This window comes from Elgaria multicarinata, chromosome 17 (genome assembly GCF_023053635.1).
Source record: "Elgaria multicarinata webbii isolate HBS135686 ecotype San Diego chromosome 17, rElgMul1.1.pri, whole genome shotgun sequence".
Classification (NCBI taxonomy): Eukaryota; Metazoa; Chordata; class Lepidosauria; order Squamata; family Anguidae; genus Elgaria; species Elgaria multicarinata.
In genome coordinates this window covers 23,043,776-23,065,439 of record NC_086187.1, presented here as the reverse complement: position 1 = coordinate 23,065,439, position 21,664 = coordinate 23,043,776, and the positions used below count along the sequence as shown (strand labels likewise).

Here is a 21,664-nt window from a genome sequence, read left to right as displayed (position 1 = left end):
AGCCAGAGGAGCCATGGAGGCATCCCATGGCATCCCAAGCTTCTCTGTGATGCCTTAGAGTAGATCAGCCAACTAAGAGAAGATTTGAATGGGGTGATTGTAGAGAGAATGATAAGACAACAGTACTGATGAGCCCTAAATCGACTAATCAGTTCAAGTCAATGAATCCTCAGAACTGGATGCTTCCAAGTTTCATGGGAAAGAGGTCATCACTGATTCCCTCTGTCAATCACACCTAGGAATTGTTCGTTGCGTTACAAAACCTTTGCGTAAAAATAACCACTGCTAAGGTTCTTTTGTATGTAAAATAAAAATGAAATAAAAGCGAACCTTGAGGCCTATGGAGGATTGGCTGAGGAACCAATACTAAAGACCACCCTCTCCCATTGGAGGACCCGAAAAAGGATGAGGCAAAACAGGACAACCTCCCAGTAAGGATGAAAGGGAGAGAGTTCATGAGAAGAGCTTCCCAGATCTCCGTGTCTCTGAATCCTTAAGGCAACTGTCTACCTGGAGGTTTTAGCCTCAACAGTGTCCGGCCGATAGAGGTACCTCCAAATGGCATAATAATGGGTAGCGGCTCCAAGCGCCACAAAGAGGTGCCAGATGGCGTGAGCGAAGGGGATGCGTCCATCACTCTTGAAGAAGACGGTGCCCAGGCAGTAGAAAAAACCACCGGCAACCAGCTCTGAGAGGCCATCTGTGTTGGGCTGCAAGAAGCAGACATAAACATGGTTAGCAGGTGCAGGAACTAGATGTTACAGCAGGGGTGACAAACCTCTTTCAGCTGAATCCCATTGGGGGGCACAACCAAGTGGAAGACCAAAGGCAAAAGAGACATGGCCGAAATGCCAAAAACTGCAGCCTATTTCAGCTCAAAGCACTTACATTTTAGGAGAGGCATTCCAACCTTTAAGAACAGGACGGGAAAACATGCAAAAGCCAGGGATCCACCAAATGAGCGTTGGCTAGGGAAAGGTGGCATTGGCCATCTGCAGAATCCCGGAAGATCAGATCGGGGCCCTAGGTAGGCTAGATCTGGCCCGTGGGCCTGAGGTTCAACACCACTGTGTTACAGGGTCAACATGAGATTCCCAACCTCTGTTGACCACTTCATGTGAATGCAGGGCTGGCAATGAAGAAAAGGAGAGAAGCCCTGAGTGGAGAAAAGCAGCCTGGCACAGGATCTGATCTCATTCAGCAGCCTTGGGCTGCAACGACATGGAAGTGGCTACAGTGTGGTAGTAGCTTCATGACTAAAGTCCTCATAATCTGAGGACAGCAATTCAGACTCCGCCAGACACAGGGGAGCTGGTCCCTGAGGCCTTCCTGGAGAACAAGGAAGAAATTTCATGACCTCCCTCTGTAACTGATCCCTCTCTCTGAGGGTTCGGGCTCTTGGACCATGTCACAAGCCAGTAGTTGTAACCAAACAACAAGTTAAGGTGAAGGGCAAACCAGGGGGCAGGAGTGACAAGGAGACCAGAATTGAGGGAGGAAGAATAATTAAGGACACAGGAGCATGCCACAGCTCCAGAAGACAATCTTCCTCAAGCAAGGCTCAGTTGGAACAGGAGGTGTGGTCCATACACCTGCTTAGTTTCAGCAAAGCTGCAGCATAAAGTGGCTCCCAGATCATTTGTGGGACCACAACTGAACCCCTCCTCTTCTCCCTCCTCCTCCTTGTCCTCCTCCTCCTCCTTCTTTAAGATGCAAGAACAATATCGCTAAGGACCGAAGCGCTTCTCAAGGCCTTTGGGCTGGATGACTTACCATGGAAAGAATGACCACGGCAGGAAAGAAGCCCATGATCACGTAGCACACCAGTTCCACCAGCTTGTACCTGGAGGAAAGAAAGGCAATGTGATTTGAGAAGCAGCATAACCCTAACGTACCACCGAGGCCTAATCTACAACAAGCAGGACATTGCACTCTGAAAGCGGTATATAAAAGGCAGGACCCACACCAAGCAGGATATAGCACTATGAATGCGGTATGAAAGCAGTATATATGTGTCAATGGGCCCCAACAGTTGTCAGTGCACTTCAATGCCGCTACAAAGCAGTGGTGTGTGGCTCCTCTCACTTATATACTGCTTTCTTACTGCTTTCATAGTGCAATGCCCTGCTTGGTGTAGATTAGGCCTGTGACTTCCGTCCAGCCACTAAAACGCAGTATGCAAGCCGTCCCGGCAACCCACTCAGTCTGACTGGCCCTGCTAGGCTCAGGACAGAGCTTACACACACTCTCCACTTGTACAAAGAAAGCCCTGTGTGTGAACATACACACAACTGTATAGGGTGACCATATGAAAAGGAGGACAGGGCTCCAGTATCTTTAACAGTTGTATTGAAAAGGAAATTTCAGCAGGTGTCATTTGTATATATGGGGAACCTGGTGAAATTTCCTCTTCATCACAACAGTTAAAGCTGCAGATACCCTGCCCTCTTTTAAATCTGGTCATTCTAGTATAGTTCCTGCAGCTTTAACTGTTGTGATGAAGAGGGAATTTCACCAGGTTCTCCATATATACAAATGACACCTGCTGAAATTCACTTTTCTATGCAACTGCTAAAGATACAGGAGCCCTGTCCTCCTTTTCATAGGGTCAACTGTACCCATATAGGCCCTGTTGAAGGTGAGGAGTGGGGAACTCAGCAAAGGATTTTGCTCCATCCGGTCCATGCACTGAAAGGGACCAATGAATAAAGCAAAAGATCAGAGAGATAACACCGATAAACATAGATAGGCGTTCCCAGATGGAGATATGTCACATTCAACATAGCGACGGATGTTTTGCTAATAAGGAAATGAAACTGGAAGGCTGGCCGTTAAAAAAACACAAAATTTCTAATTTTAGATTAGAAAACTCAACCAATTAAAGACATTTTTGTTGATGAATCATTTGTCCTTTAACAGAAATCAGATGAATTTAAATAAAGCTGCATGTATTCCTAAGGAAGTGCCTTTATGATCCCTCAAAGGAAGTGAAAGATAATGTAGAATTTCATCAAACAGAACCTCATTTCTTTGTTAGATTACACAGTTCCACCACTCTCGGGGTTCTTTTACTGGGAAATAGGACAGATGAACTGGTTTGAAACTAATTTTAGTTTGTGGTATGGACAGGAAGACAAAAGACCGCCACAAACAGGAAGAACATCCTTTACTCCTTTTGCAGAGTATTTGATCAACGAAAAAAGAGCAGGGTTGGAATCTGCAGATTTATTTGTGATTCCATAAGGCACAAACTCCCTGCGAAAGTCACATTTTCAGTCTTTTCAAAGCAAGCGGCAGAGAGGATTAAAAAAAAATGTCTCTGTGAAATGTTTCGTTCCACAAGGGGGAGTTCTATGCCATCTTTGTGCCAGCTAGAAATAATTGTGAACAGCTAAATGGGTTTAGAGTTAGAGGATGCTTCAAGGCAGAGGGCTATTAACGCTTCCAGTCAAAAGACACGGTGAGCTTCTGCCATCTTCTCTCTCCTGGATTTTTTCAGCAGTAAGAAAAAAAAAGGCAGAAGAAGCAGTGGAAAAACACAGGAGAGTTACAAGGGAAGATAACTTCTGGACCCGTTGTCAAATTCCATGAACGAGATAGCGCCATCGTACATTACGAGCTTTGTCTGGAAGCACGCAGGACAGGCAAGACCTGCAATAAAATGTTGCAGCACGGAGAGCTCTTTCTCTCTCGCCAGCCGTTCCATTCCCTCCCGCTCCCTAATAGTCAGGCAGCATTCCACGGCCTCCGAGCCTGCTTTAGTTCTCGTTGATCTTGGGGGCCGATTGCCCCTTTAGGATATTTTCTAAAGATGTTTCATACAACCCGCGGCATGGGGTTCCCCCAAGCCTGCTGACACCTTCCCACTCATGCGCGAGCATTGCCATTTTGGCTACATCAGCAACGGCGCATTGGGAAGAGAGGGGATAAATGATGCTCCAATTAGGGATTTTAATGCTGTTGTCTGGAGCTGCCCCTTTCCAGCATGTAACTCCGCTGCTGAGGGAACTGCACTGGCTGCCTATTCACAACCGGGCCAGGTTTAAGGTTCTTGTACTTGTGTACAAAGCCCTAAACAACTTGGGACCAGGATACCTGAGAGAGAGCCTTCTCCCCTACCGACCTGCCCAGTCACTGAGGTCATCTGAGGGCATACTCCTGGTGGTTCCACCTAGACCCATCCTCCGATTGGAGTCCACCAGGGAAGAGCCTTCAGCGTGGTGGCCCCCCTCCAGGGGAATTCCCCACCTCTGGAGGTCAGGCAGGCGCCAACTTTGCATTCCTTTCAGCGCCTCCTGAAAACGTCATTATTCCAGCAAATGTTCACTGTACATTTTGCTTCTTTTAAAATCTATTTTAAAGTGTTTTATTCTGTTTTTATTTTATCTTGTACACCGCTCTGAAATTTTCAGTGGGGAGTGGTATCTAAATATTGTAAATAATAATAATAATAATAATAATAATAATAATAATAATAATAATAATAATTCTTCCCTGCCTCTCCGATAGGATCGAGGCGGGGAACAACAGCAAGCACATAGTACACACTGTTAAAAACATCCTAAAAACATCCTAAAAGCATCCTAAATAATAAATAAATAAATAAATAAATAAATAAATAAATGCACTATGCCAGTTCCAGGTTTTTGAGGGCCCTTGGGGAGCAGGAAGGTAGTGGCATCTCCTGCTTCTCCTTCTCACCATCACTGATGTCTGGGCCAGGTTGCGATGGTGAAGAGAAGGAGCAACTCCAGGGGGCCATTGACGGTGGGGCCCTGCTAGGGTGTGGGGCCTCAGGAGATGCCCAACCAGGCCGACCTTTGACGCCATCCCTCTGCAGGAGGCCTACTTGTTCAAGAATGCCTGGCACAGAATTTCAGTCAATGGCCGTATAACGTGCGAAACGTCCCTGCAACACACGTGCTCTCGCACCCCAACGATGCTCCCTCCCCAAACTCACCGTTCGTGGAAAAAGAAAACATAGACGGTCCCGACGGAGGCCATGATCCAAACGATCCAGCGCATGTGGGAAGCCCATGGGCCCAATTCCCGCAGGTTCAGCCTGGGAGAACAACAGAGACCAGCATTGAGTCCATTGAGAGAAACAGCAGCTGGGAAAGGAGGCCTGGACATCGAGCGAGAAACAAAACAAAATAAAACAAAAACAGAACAATTTCCAAAACTGCAATGGGTGGTTAGGTTTAAACGACAGAAATATGCCTATTTGGGGTGTGTGTAACGGTTCATGCTGATCAAATGGCCCTGATGGATCACGCGGGGGCCGTGGGCTTCATGCAAAGCTGGAGAAGAAAGCTGGCTGAAAAATGCTTCGGTGCAAAAAATGATGCAAGAGATTAAGAGAAATGTAAGAAGATCTCTGCTGAGGATGGGGAAGAGGGGTCCGTCTCATTCAACGTCCTGTTTCCTGCAGTGGCCAGCCAAATGCCTCCAGGAAGCCCACCCAAGCAGAGCTTGATAGCAGGACCCTCTCCCCACCAGCGCCTGGTTTTCGGAGATAGATTGCAGGACTGGCGCGAAGGGTAGGCCTTGTGGGGCACCCGTCGGGGGCCCACAGCCCAGGAGGGGGCCGACTGACAAGACCCACTTAGAGTTGCTCCTGCCTTTCACCGTCACAACCTGCTTGTTCTCCAGCCTCTTGCTCTGGCCCAGATGGTGGTGGTGGTGAGAAGTAGGAGGAGCAGGCCTACCTGTTCACTGGCTCTCTGCCTGTCAAGCAAGCAAGTGGCAGCCATGATGAGAAGGAGGAGGAGGAGCAAGAGCAGCTGGGGACAAGGGCAGTGAGGCTCCAAAAGCCCATCCTCCGCACTAGGTAGAATGGGCCTGATCCGGATCCTCAACTGTAGACCATCTTAGACAAGATAGCACTGCTTTGATGACACTCCCTACCATCACTTCATGACGCTAACATGAGCAGGGTTTGGGCCCTGAGGTGGCAAGATTTGGGTTTAAAAAAATGAATGGGGAAGGAATTGGATGCTTCTCTATCAAGCCCAGGCATGGAACCACTTTCCCTCTTCCCATATCCTTGAAAAGGCGTTCTGAAATTGACTAGCATTGAAAAGGCGTTCTGAAATTGACTAGCATTGAAAAGGCGTTCTGAAATTGACTAGCATTGAAAAGGCATTCTGAAATTGACTAGCATTGAAATTGACATCAGGCACCTTTCGGATGAATCAATTTCACTCCGAAGGAAATCTCCACGCTTTTCTCCTTTTGCAAGGACTGCTTCTGCAAATGTGTGGATCCGCAATTTTACTTTCGAAAACCCAAACAACAACAACAACATTGCTAAAAAGTTACAAATCTTTCCAGAAAGGTGGAGAATGATGGTGTGGGACATGGGGAATGCTCAACAAGCATTTGCAGCAGCCACACACAAAAAACAAGTCCATCGCAGCTGTGTTGGTAGAGCTTTCCCTGACGCTACTTGATGAAATGCTCCAAAATGCTGAATAGCCAGTTTCACCAGGGACACAAAAAGTGAGTAAGTGAGCGATGGCGCTTTTGCAACATCGTCTTTGAGTCTCTGAAAAGCGATGGGCTGCAGGACGCTGGTGTGAACTCACCAAGGGGCATAGGATGCTGCTATGAAGAAGTAGATTACCATCCTGTCAAACATGTGTAGGCAATGTTCTACAGTCCTGCAGAGAAAAAGAAAGAGAGTTCTGAGTCATACATGCAAATATATACATTATCAGCAGCCAAGTGTACAAACTGGTAGGGATGTGCTCCGCTTCTCCTTAGACCGGAGAAGCAGGAGCAGATCGGGGAGCTTCGCCTCTGCTTAAGGCGGAGGCGAAGAGGATCGGGGGAGCCGCGGAGCATTGCGGAGCGGATCGAGGTGAAGGCGGATCCTTCGCCTCGATCCGGAGCTCCTCAAAAAAGGTAAGGGGGGTTTACTTTGCCCTGTCGCTGCTGCCCATGCGGCGACAGCAGCAGAGCCAGGTAAGGGGGCAAGGGGGAGGGGGGTCTTACCTGCATCCGTCCGCGGTCCTGTGGCTGCTTCAACGGAGCCCGAGGACTCAAACAGTCCTCGGGCTCCATTGAAGCAGCTGCGGGTCCGCGGACGGACACAGGTAAGGGGGAGGAGGGAGGGGGGCCTTACCTTGCACCACTCCCCGCCACTGCAGAGCTCTGATTCGAAGCCGGAGCTCCACAGCGGAGTGGAGCGGCCCCTAGGCAGATCAAGGCAGGGCAGAGTGGGCCCGATCCGCAATTTGCGGATCGGGCGCGAAGAGGATCAGGGGTCCGTGCACATACCTACAAACTGGCTCCATATATAACAGAGGTAGGTAACTTGCACCTTTAATGCTTTATGTGGCCATCATCCTAATTACAAAAGTGCTCTTTAACACTAGCTGGGGAATGCTGGGAACTGTAGTTTTTTCCCCTATCTAAACATGCATAGGATTGCACCCTTCAACACTTTAAACTGATGGGTTATTGCATTTATGATGATGGACTTTAATTCTTGATTTTGTAAACCACTTCGATTTGGTAACCAGTATAACAATTGATGAACTAAAATAAGCAATAATTCAATATTGCCATAGGCCATAGAAGCTAGTCAGAGCAGATAACAATGGTCTAGATGAACCAATCATTAGCCTTGAGAAGAGAAGGCTGAGGGGAGACATGAAAGCACTCTTCAAATACTTGAAAGGTTGTCACACAGAGAAGGGCCAGGATCTCTTCTCAGTCATCCCAGAGTGCAGGACAGAGAATCATGGGCTCAAGCTACAGGAAGCCAGATTCCGTCTGGACAGCAAGGAAAACTTCCTGACTGTTAGAGCAGTACGACAATGGAACCAATGACCTAGGGAGGCTGTGGGCTCTCCCACACTAGAGGCATTCAAGAGGCAGCTGGACAGCCACCTTTCAGGTATGCTTTGAGGTGGATTCCTGCACTGAGCAGGGGGTTGGACTTGATGGCCTTAGAGGTCTCTTCCAACGCAACTGTTCTGTGATTCTATGAAGAGAGTTTCCTGTTTCCCTGTGCAAAATGCTGGCTCTTATACTCATGACGAATGGTGGAGCTCTGCCATCTTTGCCCACACTCGTAGCTGATGGCACAGTCACCTTAAATGCCTCTTCTTCCAAGAAATGGTGTGGAATATGGTGGAGACAATAAACAGTCCAGACAGCCCAAAGCCGTAGATCCATGCAGAGATGGTCTCCCATTGGTTGTCAGAGAGGATATGAAGGATGGAACTGCCCAGGATGCTTGGAATAATCCAGAACTAGAAGGGAGATGGGAAACATACATTTTTTGATCTACCTGATTTGGCAAAAAATGGCAGGTATCCTCTATCACCTTTCCCCGCTAGCATGCTTTTAAATGGTTTCTCATTGCTGACTGAATTCAGTAGGTGTGGCCACAGCTAAGAACACAAGAACAGCCTTTGCTGGATCAGACCGAGGGTCCATGTAGTCCCGCGTTCTGTTCCCCCATTGGTCAACCAGCTGCCTGTGGGAAGCCCACAGGTAGAACATGCGTCTGATAGCACCCTCTTCCTCACGTTCCTCAGCAACTGGCATACATCTCAGTTAACAACCTGAAAACGACACCCTTGCAAGTCCACTTACATGGTAAGAAAGAATCTTGTGGCACCTTAAAGACTCATCCATTCATTTGAGCCTAAGTTTTTGTGGTGCCTGTCCACTTCATCAGAGGCAGGAGGATGGACTTCAAGGTCCACAAAAGGGTAACATGTGAGAAGGACTCAATATTCCCTGGGACGCTTGCCCAGGGACCATCGGATGGCTCTCATTAGTGCCTTGCAACGCACCAAATTGGGGAAGGCAGATCTAATGCAACTTCCTACGCTAGAGCGAAGAGACAGACCACCTTCCTGTTCCTTCCCCCCGAACACCCGGCCCTCCTTCCACTCTCCAGAGAAATGCTGATCAGACTCACAGCGTGGGTGGCACAGTTAGCAGCGTGTTCGTACTCTGTCGGCTGGTACCTCCGGTTGGGCGGAACTCTGTGGTTCATAAACCTTGAACGAGAGATGGCAGAAGAGATAGAGAGAGAGAGAGAGAACGGGAACAGGTCAGCATGCGGATGTCCATGGCAAGGGACAAGATGTCTGGCAGGTCTGTTCGGTTTTGTCTGTTCTAACGAGAACAATAACGGAGCACGGGCTGGACACCTGATACCAATAAATACGAGAACTGCTTTCAGAGACAAAGAAAAGGAAGGTAGAACTCATTCGGCTACGATATCCGGCTACAGGTGCGCGTGGCGAGCGGTCAGAGAGCGTGGGAATGTGTAGCGCTCTCCTACGGATATGAACATGGACATAAACCTTCAACAGAGGTCCTGCTTGGTATTGGACCACCAGCTGAGATACAACAGGTGATGGTGCAGGACAAGGCCCTCTCACTGGTGGCCCCCTCACTGTGCAACGCCTGCCTCTTGAGTATCGATCAGGCCACCTTTGTTTTACTGATGGGTGAATTTAAATATTTTTAGGCCGCCTTTCAGAGCAAAGCCCTCGCAAGGCAGCTCAGGGAAACCGTCAAAAAATGCAACCGTTCAATGCAATGATCACAACCATCATCAAACAACCATTTTAAAACCGCAGCATAATTGAGTTAACCCAGCAGCATTAGACCGTGAAATTGGCACGGAAGTGTCAGACTTTCCGCTACCCCCTGAGGGATTCACACCTGCCAAATCTCAAGACAGGGAAAAAAAGACGGAGACCCTTTCCCCTAAAAAGACACCATTGCTGCTCCTGCCCGCTTTCCGATCTCAGGACAAGGCGTTACGATTTTGACGTGCCTTTGACTTGGATGGAAACGGATCCGTCAGTTTTGAATGTCTCTGGTGGTCTTGTTTCCTCCTGAATTTGGCAGGCTGGCATTTCATTCATAATTATGATGAAAGTATTTTATTAGCTTCTCGTGTGTGTGTGTGTGTGTTTCTGATTGATTGAGCATTATCCACCTTTTAGGGCCTACGTAATAAATTGATAAATACACTTCCCAGTGAATTACGCCCTGAAGCTATGGCGATACAGCAGAAAGAGTCAACGAATTTACATGGATGAAACTCAACCCTATTTATTAATCCCAGTAACGCCCCCCCTTCCTCTCCTCAAATCCACGTCCAAGCTAACAAAGAGACCTTTGGCTTGCTCCCACCCCCACTCCCCACCCCACCCCTGAGGTTGGATTTGCACATTTCTCAACGCAGCGCAACAAATATCTCACAAACAACAGCACATTATTCTGCCGTAATGGTTGCTCAGCAACCATTCCAGTCTCTCACTAGAAACCCCCCCTCCCCAATTTGGGTGCTTTTCATCTGTTGTTGGTGAAAGGGGGGGGGATCCTTTCTAAACTTCCCGGGCGTTCAGAGCTCCCAAAAATGATGTCACGGTTTCCACAGAAACACACGGGAGTCATTTAAAATACAATAAGTTAAAAGGTCGTCTAGCCCTCTTTCCAGTCGAACTCTGGAGAGACTTAAAATGAGACCGAGAAGAGTCACAGGACCGCAGTGACAAAAAAGACTGCATTTCTAACATTCCCCCCCCCTCTCCACCCCCCAAAAAAGTCCCTCACGTGGAAGAAACCCATAGCCTATGACATCGGTGAGCAGATTCCAGCCTTGCGGCATCACGTTTGATTTTTATTATTATATTATTATTATTTATTAAACTTATATACCGCTCCCATAGCCAGGGCTCTCTGGGCGGTTTACAGAAATTCTAAAATTGAGGTAAAAACAAGTGTACAAAATTTAAAACTCTAAAACACGGAACATACACACATAAAACATTAAAAACCGATTTAAAAACTAAACATGTGGGCAATTAGGATGTGCCGCCATATGCCTGGGCAAAGAGGAAAGTCTTAACCTGGCGCCGGAAAGATAGCAGCGTTGGCGCCAGGCGAGCCTCGTCAGGGAGATCGTTTCCATAGTCTGGGGGCCACCACCGAAAAGGCCCTGTCCCTCGTTGCCACACTCCGAGCCTCTCTCGGAGTAGGCACCCGGAGGAGGACCTTGGATGTTGAACGTAGTGACCGGGTATATTCACATCGGGAGAGGCGTTCCGTCAGGTATTGTGGTCCCAAGCCGTGTAAGGCTTTATAGGTCAAAACCAGCACCTTGAATTGGGCTTGGAAACATACAGGCAGCCAGTGCAAGCAGACCAGAGCAGGTGTTATATGGTCAAACCTTCTGGTTCCCGAAATCAATCTGGCCGCTGCATTTTTCACGAGCTGCAGCTTCCGAACCGTCTTCAAAGGCAGCCCTACGTAGAGCGCATTGCAGTAGTCTAACTCAGAGGTTACCAGAGCATGGACAACTGAAGCCAGGTTATCCCTGTCTAGATAGGGGTGTAGCTGGGCCACCAACCGGAGTTTGTAGAAAGCACTCCGTGCCACTGAGGTCACCTGAGCCTCAAGTGACAATGATGGGTCTAAAAGAACCCCCAAGCTACGAAGCTTTACTAGTACTCTGTGATCCACCTACTGGTGGTGGAGAGGTTAGAGTGTTGGGCTGGGACTCGGGAGATCCGGGTTCTAGTCCCTGCTCGGGCATGAAACTCACTGGGTGACTTTGGGCCAGGCACCGACTCTCAGCCCGACCTACCTCACAGAGTTGTTGTTGTGAGGATCAAACAGAGACAGCAAAATGTCTTGGAGGTAGGGTAGGCCATGAATGCCATTCTTATGGTTGGTTCCCCTCCCACGCACCCCGCACCTGGCGAATCAGTTGGCAATCTAATTGACTGACAGGATATTTTTTTTTTTTTTTGCTGTCTGATGCAAAGGGCAAGATGGAGCCCTGTTTCGCCCTGACCCCACCTTCTAGGTGCAGAAGCTGACCAGAACAGGGACTGAATTTTCTCACGACACTGCTGAAGGCACACTTGGGAGCAGGGCGTGGGGCAGGTTGTCTGGCTCACTACACCACTTTGCCCTCCAACACTTCACAGGGATGTGGCACTACCCCATCACCTGCCACCTGAGGCAGCTGCCTCACGCTGCTTAATGGTAGGGCCGGCCCCAATCTCAGCAACATTTACATGACTCCTTCATCCCCACACCCCTTTTATCCTCAAAACAATCCTGCAAGGGAGGTTAGGATGAGAGAAAGAGTGACAGGTTCAAGAGCACACCGTGAGCTCCGTGGCCGTGTGTGGGTCTTCCCAACCCTGGTGTTGACTCAGGCTTTCCTAACATGGCACCCTCCAGATGGGTGGGGCTACAACTCCCATCATCCACAATCAGCCTGGATTTGGGGTGGGGATTGTAATCCAACTTTGGCCACGCCAACACTGGCCATTGGCCATGTTAGTTGGATATGATGGGAACTGTGATCCATCTTTGGCCATGCCAACATTGGCCATTGGCCATGCCCATTGCCTAGATGGGAAGTGTAGAGCACCACATCTGGAAGACACCAGGAAGGCTGATCTATCTAACCACTACACTACACTGTCTCTTGCCTTTTTAAGCAGTAGCTTGATGCACGCACACACCGAGACAACAGACAGGTGAAGCTGCTCACAAGACAGAGAGGAACACGGCCAGCTGTCTAATTTAGCCTGAGCATCTGACCCACGGTTGAGAGGCTCACTACAGCTGGCCGGCTGAAAAGTTGGCAACCGTATCCATGTCAAAGATCTCGAGAGGACAGGCTTTTTCGTTCCTTTTCTTCTCTGCTGGGATTAATATGCACAGGTTGTTCTTCGTGGCCGCCGAAGGGCTTCTCCCAACCCTGCTCGGGGCTTGCCTTTTCCCAGCGTCTCCCAGGGAGAGCGGGAGAGCGAGGGATTTAGAAAGAATTACCTTGCGCTAACAGTTCTCTGGGCTCAGACACAAAGAGAGGTTTGTCCCACCGAATCAAAGAGAAATCCAAAGCCGGACTCCCGCGTTCCCTTTCGTTGTGCTTGCGTGTGCGCGTGCATTTTTGCTGACTTTGATTCGTGAAGGAAGCTGGGGCGCTGAATCCCAGGCGGGCCAGTGGGGTGGGGGTTTCTTTTTCAACTGTTACATGTACGTCCTCTTGGCAGGACAACACAGTGCAATGGTGAGAGCCCTCGCTTTGCATGTTCAAGGACGCAGGTTCAGTCTTGGCCATCTCAAAGTAAAAAAAAAAGATCTGGAAGCAGGAGCCAGGAAAGGCCTTAGCCTGAGACCGTGGTCCCAGGGCGTCCAATGTGGTGGAGGCCCCAACGTGCCCCACAGATGCCTCTCTCGGGGGCCCTGATGATATTAATTCTTCTTCTTTATTTCATTTCTATACTGCCCAATAGCCAAAGCGCTCTGGGTGGTTTAGAACAATTCATAAGGCAATGAAATACGGCATTGAAAGTGCAGCATAAAATGCATCATAAAGAGATCCAAAATGTGTGTGTGTGTGTGGAGGGAATTAGACAGCTAAAAAGAGTTTCAATAATAATAATAATAATAATAATAATAATAATAATAATAATAATAATTTATTTGTTACCTGCCTCTCCCTCCGGATCAAGGTGGGGTACAACACAAATGCAAATGCCACAAAATACATATAATTAAAACATTCAAAACTAATACATCATTAAAAGCAGCACATTATTAAAAGGCATCCTAAAATTCAACTGGGGAGGCCTGCCGGAAGAGATCAGTCTTTAGAGCTTGCTTAAAATCCGGAAGACTGTTAAGCTGACGAATCTCTCCCGGCAGGTCACTAGACCTGTTTAGATGACGGTTATAAATGCCCCTGTTCTACACCATTAAACCCCTGGAAGGAGAAGGAAGTCTTAACCTGGCACCGAAAGGATGACAATGTTGGCACCAAGTGGGCCTCTGTGCGGAGTTTATTCCACCGGGGGGGGGGGGGGGACACCACTGAGAAGGCCCTGTCCCTTGTTGCCACCTTCTGAGCCGGTGGCACTTGGAGGGAGGCCCCAGAAGTTGATTGAAGCGTCCAGGTAGGTTCAGGTCAGGACATTGCATTTCTTACGATTTCTTTAAATTACTGTTTTAAACTGGAAGGCTGGCATGGTGGAAAGGGAAGTGATGTTCTCTGTTATTTGGGTTCAAAAGAAGAGTTTTTGTGTTTTGGAGCTTCACCCCACCCACCGACGCCTTGTACTTCGTTTCTTGGGCAAGTGATTTTTCTCTTAGTCTCACCGGTTTGCCTTCTGGGCAATGAGTATTTTGTGACCAGCCAGAAGAACATCAGAAAAGCCATGTTGGATCAGACCAAGGGTCCATCTAGTCCAGCATTCTGTTCACACCGTGGCCAACCAGCTCTCAGTGGGACACTCACAAGAGGACACGAGGACAACCACCACAGTCATTGTACGCATCGGCAAGCGGGTGGGCTTGCGGCAACCATTTTGTGAGAGCGCTCACAACACACTCTCAAAATTCTAAAAGCGCTCACTGTCCCCGAAAGGTTAGGGAGCCCTGCCTTGAACAAGGCAGCAAGCCCATATACACCAGTTGCTGGGAAACGTGGGTGGGAGGGTGCTGTTGCACCCGTGTCCTGCTTGGGGGAACCTCTGTGAACAGAGTGCAGGACTAGATGGACCCTTGGTCTGATCCAGCAGGGCTCTTCTTATGATTGGAGCAAGAAATACTGAGCTGGGAAGCAGTCTGACCTTGTGTAAGGCAGCTTTCTAGGTACCTAACTTCATGTCCCACCACCAAAAGAGGCTCGACCAGCAGGTACACAAGACAGGTCCTTTTCTGCGGTGGCCCCCTAACATTGCAATCCCCTTCCCAAAGGAGGTGAAACTGGCCCCATCCCTGCTGCTAATTTAGGCAGTGGGGCGGCGGGGAGAACACCTTATTCCACTTGGCTTTGGTTTTTAACTGTATGACGGAAGCAATCCCTCTTACCAGGTATTTAATTTTAAATGCAGTAAAACTCATTCCTTAAAAGAAGAAGAAGAGATAAACAAGTGCCTTCAAGGAGCTTCGAAAGCCCTCCGAATCACCCCGAATCACTTTGGATTCGGATCCGAAGCAGTGCACAGCCCTGCTTTAAAGTCACCGTAGTTTGTTAAAGTGCATTCAGGTTGGTGGAAGCACATCTCACTTGACATCGGAAGCAGGCGGCTAGGTTTGCACCTCTTGTTAACCAACTCCTCTCGACAAGCTGCTCCGGCTAATGGAACATTCACTGCAAAGAACGGCCCTTTGTTCTTCTGTTTATCTGCATACAGCTAGCAGGTTGTCCTTCCCCTGGCGTTCTTTATCCTTTTGACCTGTAATCTTATAATGCTCTCACTGCAAGCTCTAGTAATAGGATTTCTGTCCTCTTTCCCCCACACACACACTGAGACACAGGCCACTTCTTGATAGGAAATTACGTAAGCCGACGGAAAACACATGTCATGAAACTACACCGCAGGCCCATGAAGTAGGCCTCAGAAAACGATGTCCCATTCACACCATCCTTTTTCTCCCGTTCAAAGAGGGTATTGCAGAGCGGAGGAAGATGCAGAGAAGGGTAACCAAAAGGATCAAGGATCTGGAGCATCTCTCCTGTGCGGAAAGTTTGCAACTTTTGGGCTTAGAAAGAAAGGCAAGTATGGAGGACAATAAAATCATGCATGGTGTGGGGAAAATGGATGGGACTTCTCCCTCTCCCATATTACTAGAATCCATGAAGTTGAATGGTGGGAGATTCAAGACCGAGAAAAGGAAGGACTTCTTTACCCAGCGCATAACTAAACTGTGGAATTTGAGACCACAAGATTCAGTGATGGCCACCAACCTGGACGGCTTTTAAAAAGGGATTAGAAAAATTCATGGCGTATAAGGCTATCAAGGGTTACTAGTCACAATGGCTATATATAATTCCACCAGTATCAGAGTCAATGACCTGGTTCACACATAATGACAATGCAGAGTATGGGTTGCTGTTGAAGCGTGAGTTATCATTATGTGCAAACTAGGGCTGTGCTCCACTCCGATTCAGATCGCGAATCCAGAGAGGAGCAACCCGATTTGCCTCTGCCAAAGGCAGATCCGAATCGGGTTGGGAGGGGTTTGCGGATTGAGACGAAGCGGTTTGCCTCCATCTGGAGCTCTGAACGCAGGTAAGGGGGAGGGGGGCTTACCTGCCTCCGTTGTGGTCCGGCACTGGCTTCAACTGAGGGCCAGGCCTCAAACCGGAAGAGCAGGCCGCAGCGACGGCGGCAGAGACAGGTAAGGGGGCAGGGGGAAGAGGGTCTTATTTGGCCCCCATTTTGCCCCCCCTTCCCCACTTACCTGCCTCCGCCATCCGCCACGGAGGAAAATAAGTAGGGAAGGGGGGGCCAAATCTTGATCCGCCCCTCCGGATCTCGCTCCCCTAAAGTGGATCGGCCCAATCTGAAAGTTCCGGATCAGGCCACAAAGCGGTTCGGGGGGTCCGTGCACAGCCCTAGTGCAAACCCTGCACTAAGGTTTAACTATGAATTGTTAACTGTGAACAATCCAGAGTTCACAACCCAACAACAAATCATGGGTTCTCCCCCTCTCAAAATGCACATTCTCATGCTTTAGCCTTTTGGGGGGAAATGTGCGTTTTTGGCTAGTTGCTTTTTTTTAAAAAAAATGATGTATTTTTCTATGACTAAATTTGCACAAAATTCCGGAGGTAAAAATTAAAAATCTGCCTGCAAGTCCACGGAATCCACGTGACGTGGGAAAAGCTGGTCTGCCACGGAATCCATGGATTGGATTCACAGAAATCCGAACTCATTTGATTCTGTGGTGGATTTCTCCAACATAACTGGAGATACTAAGGATTGGATCTGGGCTTGCCTACGTACAAAGCCATGCCTCCCAGAGCCAGCTGGAGGAGTACTGGAGGGCCCTGGTATAGAAGGGGGGCATCAGTGGGCACGATGCCAAAGGTCCCCTCAAGCCCAGTGCTGGTCTAGGTCATAGTGCAACGGTAGCGCACCTGCTTTGCCAGTAAAAGATTTGAGGTTCACCTTTGGCATCCCCAATTAAAAGGACCAGGTAGGAGATCACGAGGAAGTGGTCTGCAAGAGGGAGTGAGAGAAGCAGGCCGTATTGGACGAGATGCACAAAACAACCTGATATAAGGCAGCTTCCATTTATCCTAAGCAACAGAAACCGATGCTCTGTGGCATTCAAACCCAGGAGCTATGGGTTAATTGTGGGTTATACAACCCACAGTTAACCCACAATTTGTAGTTATCTAGGCTTGCTTCAGGATCTGTGGAGTTGTGAGTTTCTGTTTTGTTTTTAAAAATCAAACCAGAGAGAATTTCCAGCAAAAGTGACTAATGGAATAGTCTGCCGGCTTATGGGGGTCCTGCCAAGACACCTACACACGCACACTCAAAGGCACGCGCTGTGCCCTGTTTTGGAACGACCAACTGCCTCACAGAGGCTGCATTTGCATCCCGGCTCCTACGTGCCCAGATGGACCTCCAGGTTTTCAGAGATCGGCTCTACGCAGTCTCCGGCTTTCATGCGGCTCCCCTCCTCCCTCACCCCTGCCGAAGAAACACAGTCCCAAACCCATGGGAGTCTTGCTCGCACGACCAACGATCCGTTTGTCTCCCATGGAGTGGGGTTGTCAAACCCAAGGGGGAACGGCTGGTGGCTCCAATGTCAGTGGGGCAGAGAATCCACTCTGAATTTCAGTCAGAACCAGCCAAAACTCTAAATGAGATAGCAAGGTGCTGAACCTACTTTGGGGCTACATTTCAGCACCTTGGATAGCTTCTTTAGAATGCATTGTGCTGCCCGAACCCAGAAACTATGGGTTAATCATGGGTTAAACAACACACACAGTTAACCTACAATTAATAGTTATCTATGTTTGCCAAAAGGCCAGGATTATACTGACAAATCAGAATTATGCTCCAGGCCAGTTACCAGAACAGGAGAATGCAAAGTCAGAAATAAGCTGTGTGTTGAGTACTGTACTCACGCTTCTGTCTTTGATCCCCATGGAAACATTCTGCAGATGGTTAGAAGCACTCAGGTGAGAATACCGGTGAACAAAAACATGGATGTTTAAAATAAAAGTTGGCAACAGATGAGAAGGGAACCATATTCCCAAAACTCTGCCTTCCAAGTTCTGTTATAGAAGAGTAAAACTCACATTTTGTTTTGTGTAGCTCTTTTTTTAAAAAAAAATAGAATAAAATAAAATAGCAACTTCAATATAAAACGATAAAGTTACTAGTCCCTTGGTCATTCTAAGATCCCCAAAACGAGAGGATATTTTTTTTAAAAAAATAAAAAATTAGAAGCCCCTAAGACCGCTGCGTCAGTGATGCGAACAATAGGGTTGATTACACACCTTCATGACCCACTTACACCCAACAAGTGTGTAAGTGACAAAGAAGTGTAACTGACACCCGGTTGGGTGTTCGCAGGTCGTGCAAAACAACTGTAATCTATACCTCCAAGGTGGCAAGACCAGGAGGGGAGGAAGCAGCTGGAAAAACGGCCAACCAGAGGTGGTAAGATAAAGCCCCAGAAACCAGATCCATTTGTGCCTGGCGTGTAATTGACACGGCTGCTCTTCCATTTACGTCATGGCTGAATTTGGGCCCATGGCGCAGGAGGTAATCCATAATCCCTGGTAAGGAATGCTGCAACATCACCCAGTTATGAATGGAGCGGAAGCCTGCACAGCAACTGAGCCATGTTCAGGGACAGAGCGGAGCTGAAACTACTCGCCTCGTTCTGTGTCTGTGTGTGGCTGATGCCATTTTGGATCTTTGTGTGCGAGAGAGAGAGAGAGAGAGAGATTTGCACCATATCATTTCTGTGCTCCCCTTTTTTAGTCCCGTTCCACCACCACATCCATCTCCTTCCACCTCACAGTTCTTGGCTTCATTTGCCCGCTGGGATCTGAAGCTCTAGTCCTTTACTTGGCCATAAAGCTCACTGGGCGACTTTGGGACCGTCACTGACTCTCGACCTAACCTACCTCGCAGGGTTGTTGCATGGATAAGATGGCAAGGAGGAGGACCATGTACTCTTGGGTTCCTTCCAAGTTGGGGGAAAATGGTGAGATCTAATGGAATGATAAAATAAACAAAGCTGCTTGTTCGCCTGGTAACGGTTTTGGTGAGAAGGAGATGCCACAGCCCGTTGACTCGCCATCTCAAGCAAGCAAGCGGCAGAAATGGTGAGAGAGTGGTTGAGGGGCTATGACGGCGGGTGACAATGGTGGGGAGAAGAGACCCAGGGATGGTGTCTTGCTGGCACGGTCCCATCTCCAGCCCTGTCAAGATGCCTTTGCCACAAATAAGCAAGAAAAACTTATCTAGACCCCTTGTGGTTGAGACAATGAGACAGAAGAAAGGGGTGGATATCTTGGTGACCGTATCACAATCAATAATCACATATAATCTAAAGGTAAATGAAATACTTAAAATACCTTTAATGTAACGCGTTTGGTCTTGAACTGTTTTTATTGATGTTCTAATGCAATACTGTACAGTTTGAATATACTTGAACTATTTAGATTAGCAATTTTATTTAGTACATTAAAGGTATTTTAAGTATTTCATTTAACTTTATATTACATGTGATTATTGATTGTGATACGGTCACCAAGATATCCAACCCTTTCTTCTATCTCATTGAGATATCTTTGCCACCACGCTCACAACTTGGAAACTAGAAGTGTTCTTGATCATGGGACCTAGGGCATTTCCAGATGAGACCTAGGGGGATCTACACTACTGCTTTAAAGCGCTTTATAACAGTTTTGACAACTGTTGGTGCCCAGGACACACTGCATATACAGTTTTCAAAACGTTTTCAAAGTGCTTTAAAGCGCTTTAAAAGCAGTAGTGTAGATCCCCCCTTTCATTCTGCAATCAGTAGGCCTCATTCACAGAATTTTAAAGGGAGGGGAGGTGTCCAGATGACATTTTTGTAGTCCCAACATATCTGCAAGGCACTAGGTTGGGGAAAGCGGTATTATATATTTACAGTTGGTGCGGACGGAGAGAATCAGCTACGCACAGCATCCATATCTGCAAAGTGATAGAACAGCCTTGCTCAAGTCGGTGCCTTCCAGATGGGTTACACTATAACTCCCATCATGAGAATGATGGAGTCTGCAGTCCCAACACGTTGGGAAGGCAACAAGTTGAGGAAGGAAATTCTGGAGGCAAACCTCTCTGATTATACCCCAAGAACATAAGAAGAGCCCTGCTGTATCAGATCAAGGGCCCATGTAATGTAGCCCGTGTGGTGTAGTGGCTAGAGTGTCAGACTGGGAGTTGGGAGATCCAGGTTCTAGTCCCCACTCGGCCATGGAGACCCACTGGGTGACTTTGGGCCAGTCAGACCCTCAGCCCAACCCACCTCACAGGGTTGTTGTTGTGAGGATAAAGTGGAGAGGAGGAGAGGATTATGTATGCCTCCTTGGGTTCCTTGCAGGAAAAAAGGTGAGATATAAATGCAATAATAAATAAATAAATCTAATCCAGCATCTTTTTCAAACAGTGGTCACTCAGATGCCCATGGGAAGCCCACAAGCAGGACATTATTATTATTATTATTATTATTATTATTATTATTATTATTATTATTATTATCATCATTTATATACCACCCAATAACCGAAGCTCTCTGGGCAGTTTACATGAGTGCAACAGCACCCTCCTGCCCATGTTCCCCAGCAACTGGTGTACTAAAGAGGACAGCCTTTGACAATTAGGTAGAGGGAAGTGGCTGACCAGGCACACAGGAGCCAGGAGAACAGACAGTAGAGAGATCTACAATGGATTCAAATCCATTTGGACTTCGATGAATCCGGCCTCTGGATTGTGCAACAGACCAGCTTTTCCAAGTCTCACACATTCCATGGACTTGCAGAAAACTTTTCCATTATTAAGGGGGATGTGTGCTACTACTACATATTAAATAATGCTCATCAACCCAAGTGTGCATTCGCGCTAATGCGAATTAGCGCCAGCGGAACGAAATTCTGGTTAGAAAATAATAATCTGATTTTGTCAATGAGCAGATGATGGAATGAAGGATACCCAACAATCCATGAAAAACAGACAGAACTGGTTTAACTGAATCCGTGCATCCCTGCTCCGTGTGCCTTCTCCCTCTGGGCGTGATGTGGGACCTTGCCTAGGAGAAGGCAAACAAGCGGGTCGCAGTGACAGCAGCAAGGACGGTAGAGCACTACAGGTGCCATTTCGCCTCCCACCCTTCGGACTCTGGAGTCAACACCGGATTGACTCTGGATTCCCAGTGATGGCTAGTGAAGGAGCAATAAAGGATGAGGCCCACAAGACATTCCCACATAGTGTTGAAAGAAGACAAGGCTTTGGAAGATGGAGAGCAGGGAACATAGGTCCATTGGGAAGAGCCATTGCTCAGTGGTAGAATAGCTACTTTCAGCTTCGGGAGAGGGTTGGGATATTTGCATTGGAGGCTGTTCTGAAGCTTAGCTGCCATGTGGGTGGATTTCCAGGGGGATCACAGTTGGCGAGGGGAAGGTTAACCCCTGCTTCCCTGGGTACTGTGCAGTCCTTGTCTCTGCTCAGTCATCGCCACCCTCATTTGCAGTATACCACAACAACCGACCTTACAAGATTGTTGGAAGGCTAACAACCGCCACCAATAAGGTAACGTGAAGGCCTCTGAAGGCTGCAATCCTAAACACAGTTATTCAGCAGTC

The 21,664-nt window shown here is 48.0% G+C and overlaps 1 protein-coding gene across 1 annotated transcript; it reads right to left on the bottom strand.

The window, feature by feature from the left end:
- Positions 1–474: 474 nt before the first annotated feature.
- Positions 475–16,261, bottom strand: MMD2 (monocyte to macrophage differentiation associated 2). The gene is given in 9 exon segments (XM_063143404.1): positions 475–710; positions 1,774–1,904; positions 2,582–2,588; positions 4,957–5,062; positions 6,588–6,662; positions 8,101–8,261; positions 8,939–9,020; positions 15,345–15,519; positions 16,249–16,261. Coding segments are annotated over 9 exon segments (954 nt in total). The 3' UTR covers positions 475–506.
- Between the last annotated feature and the right edge of the window lie 5,403 nt (positions 16,262–21,664).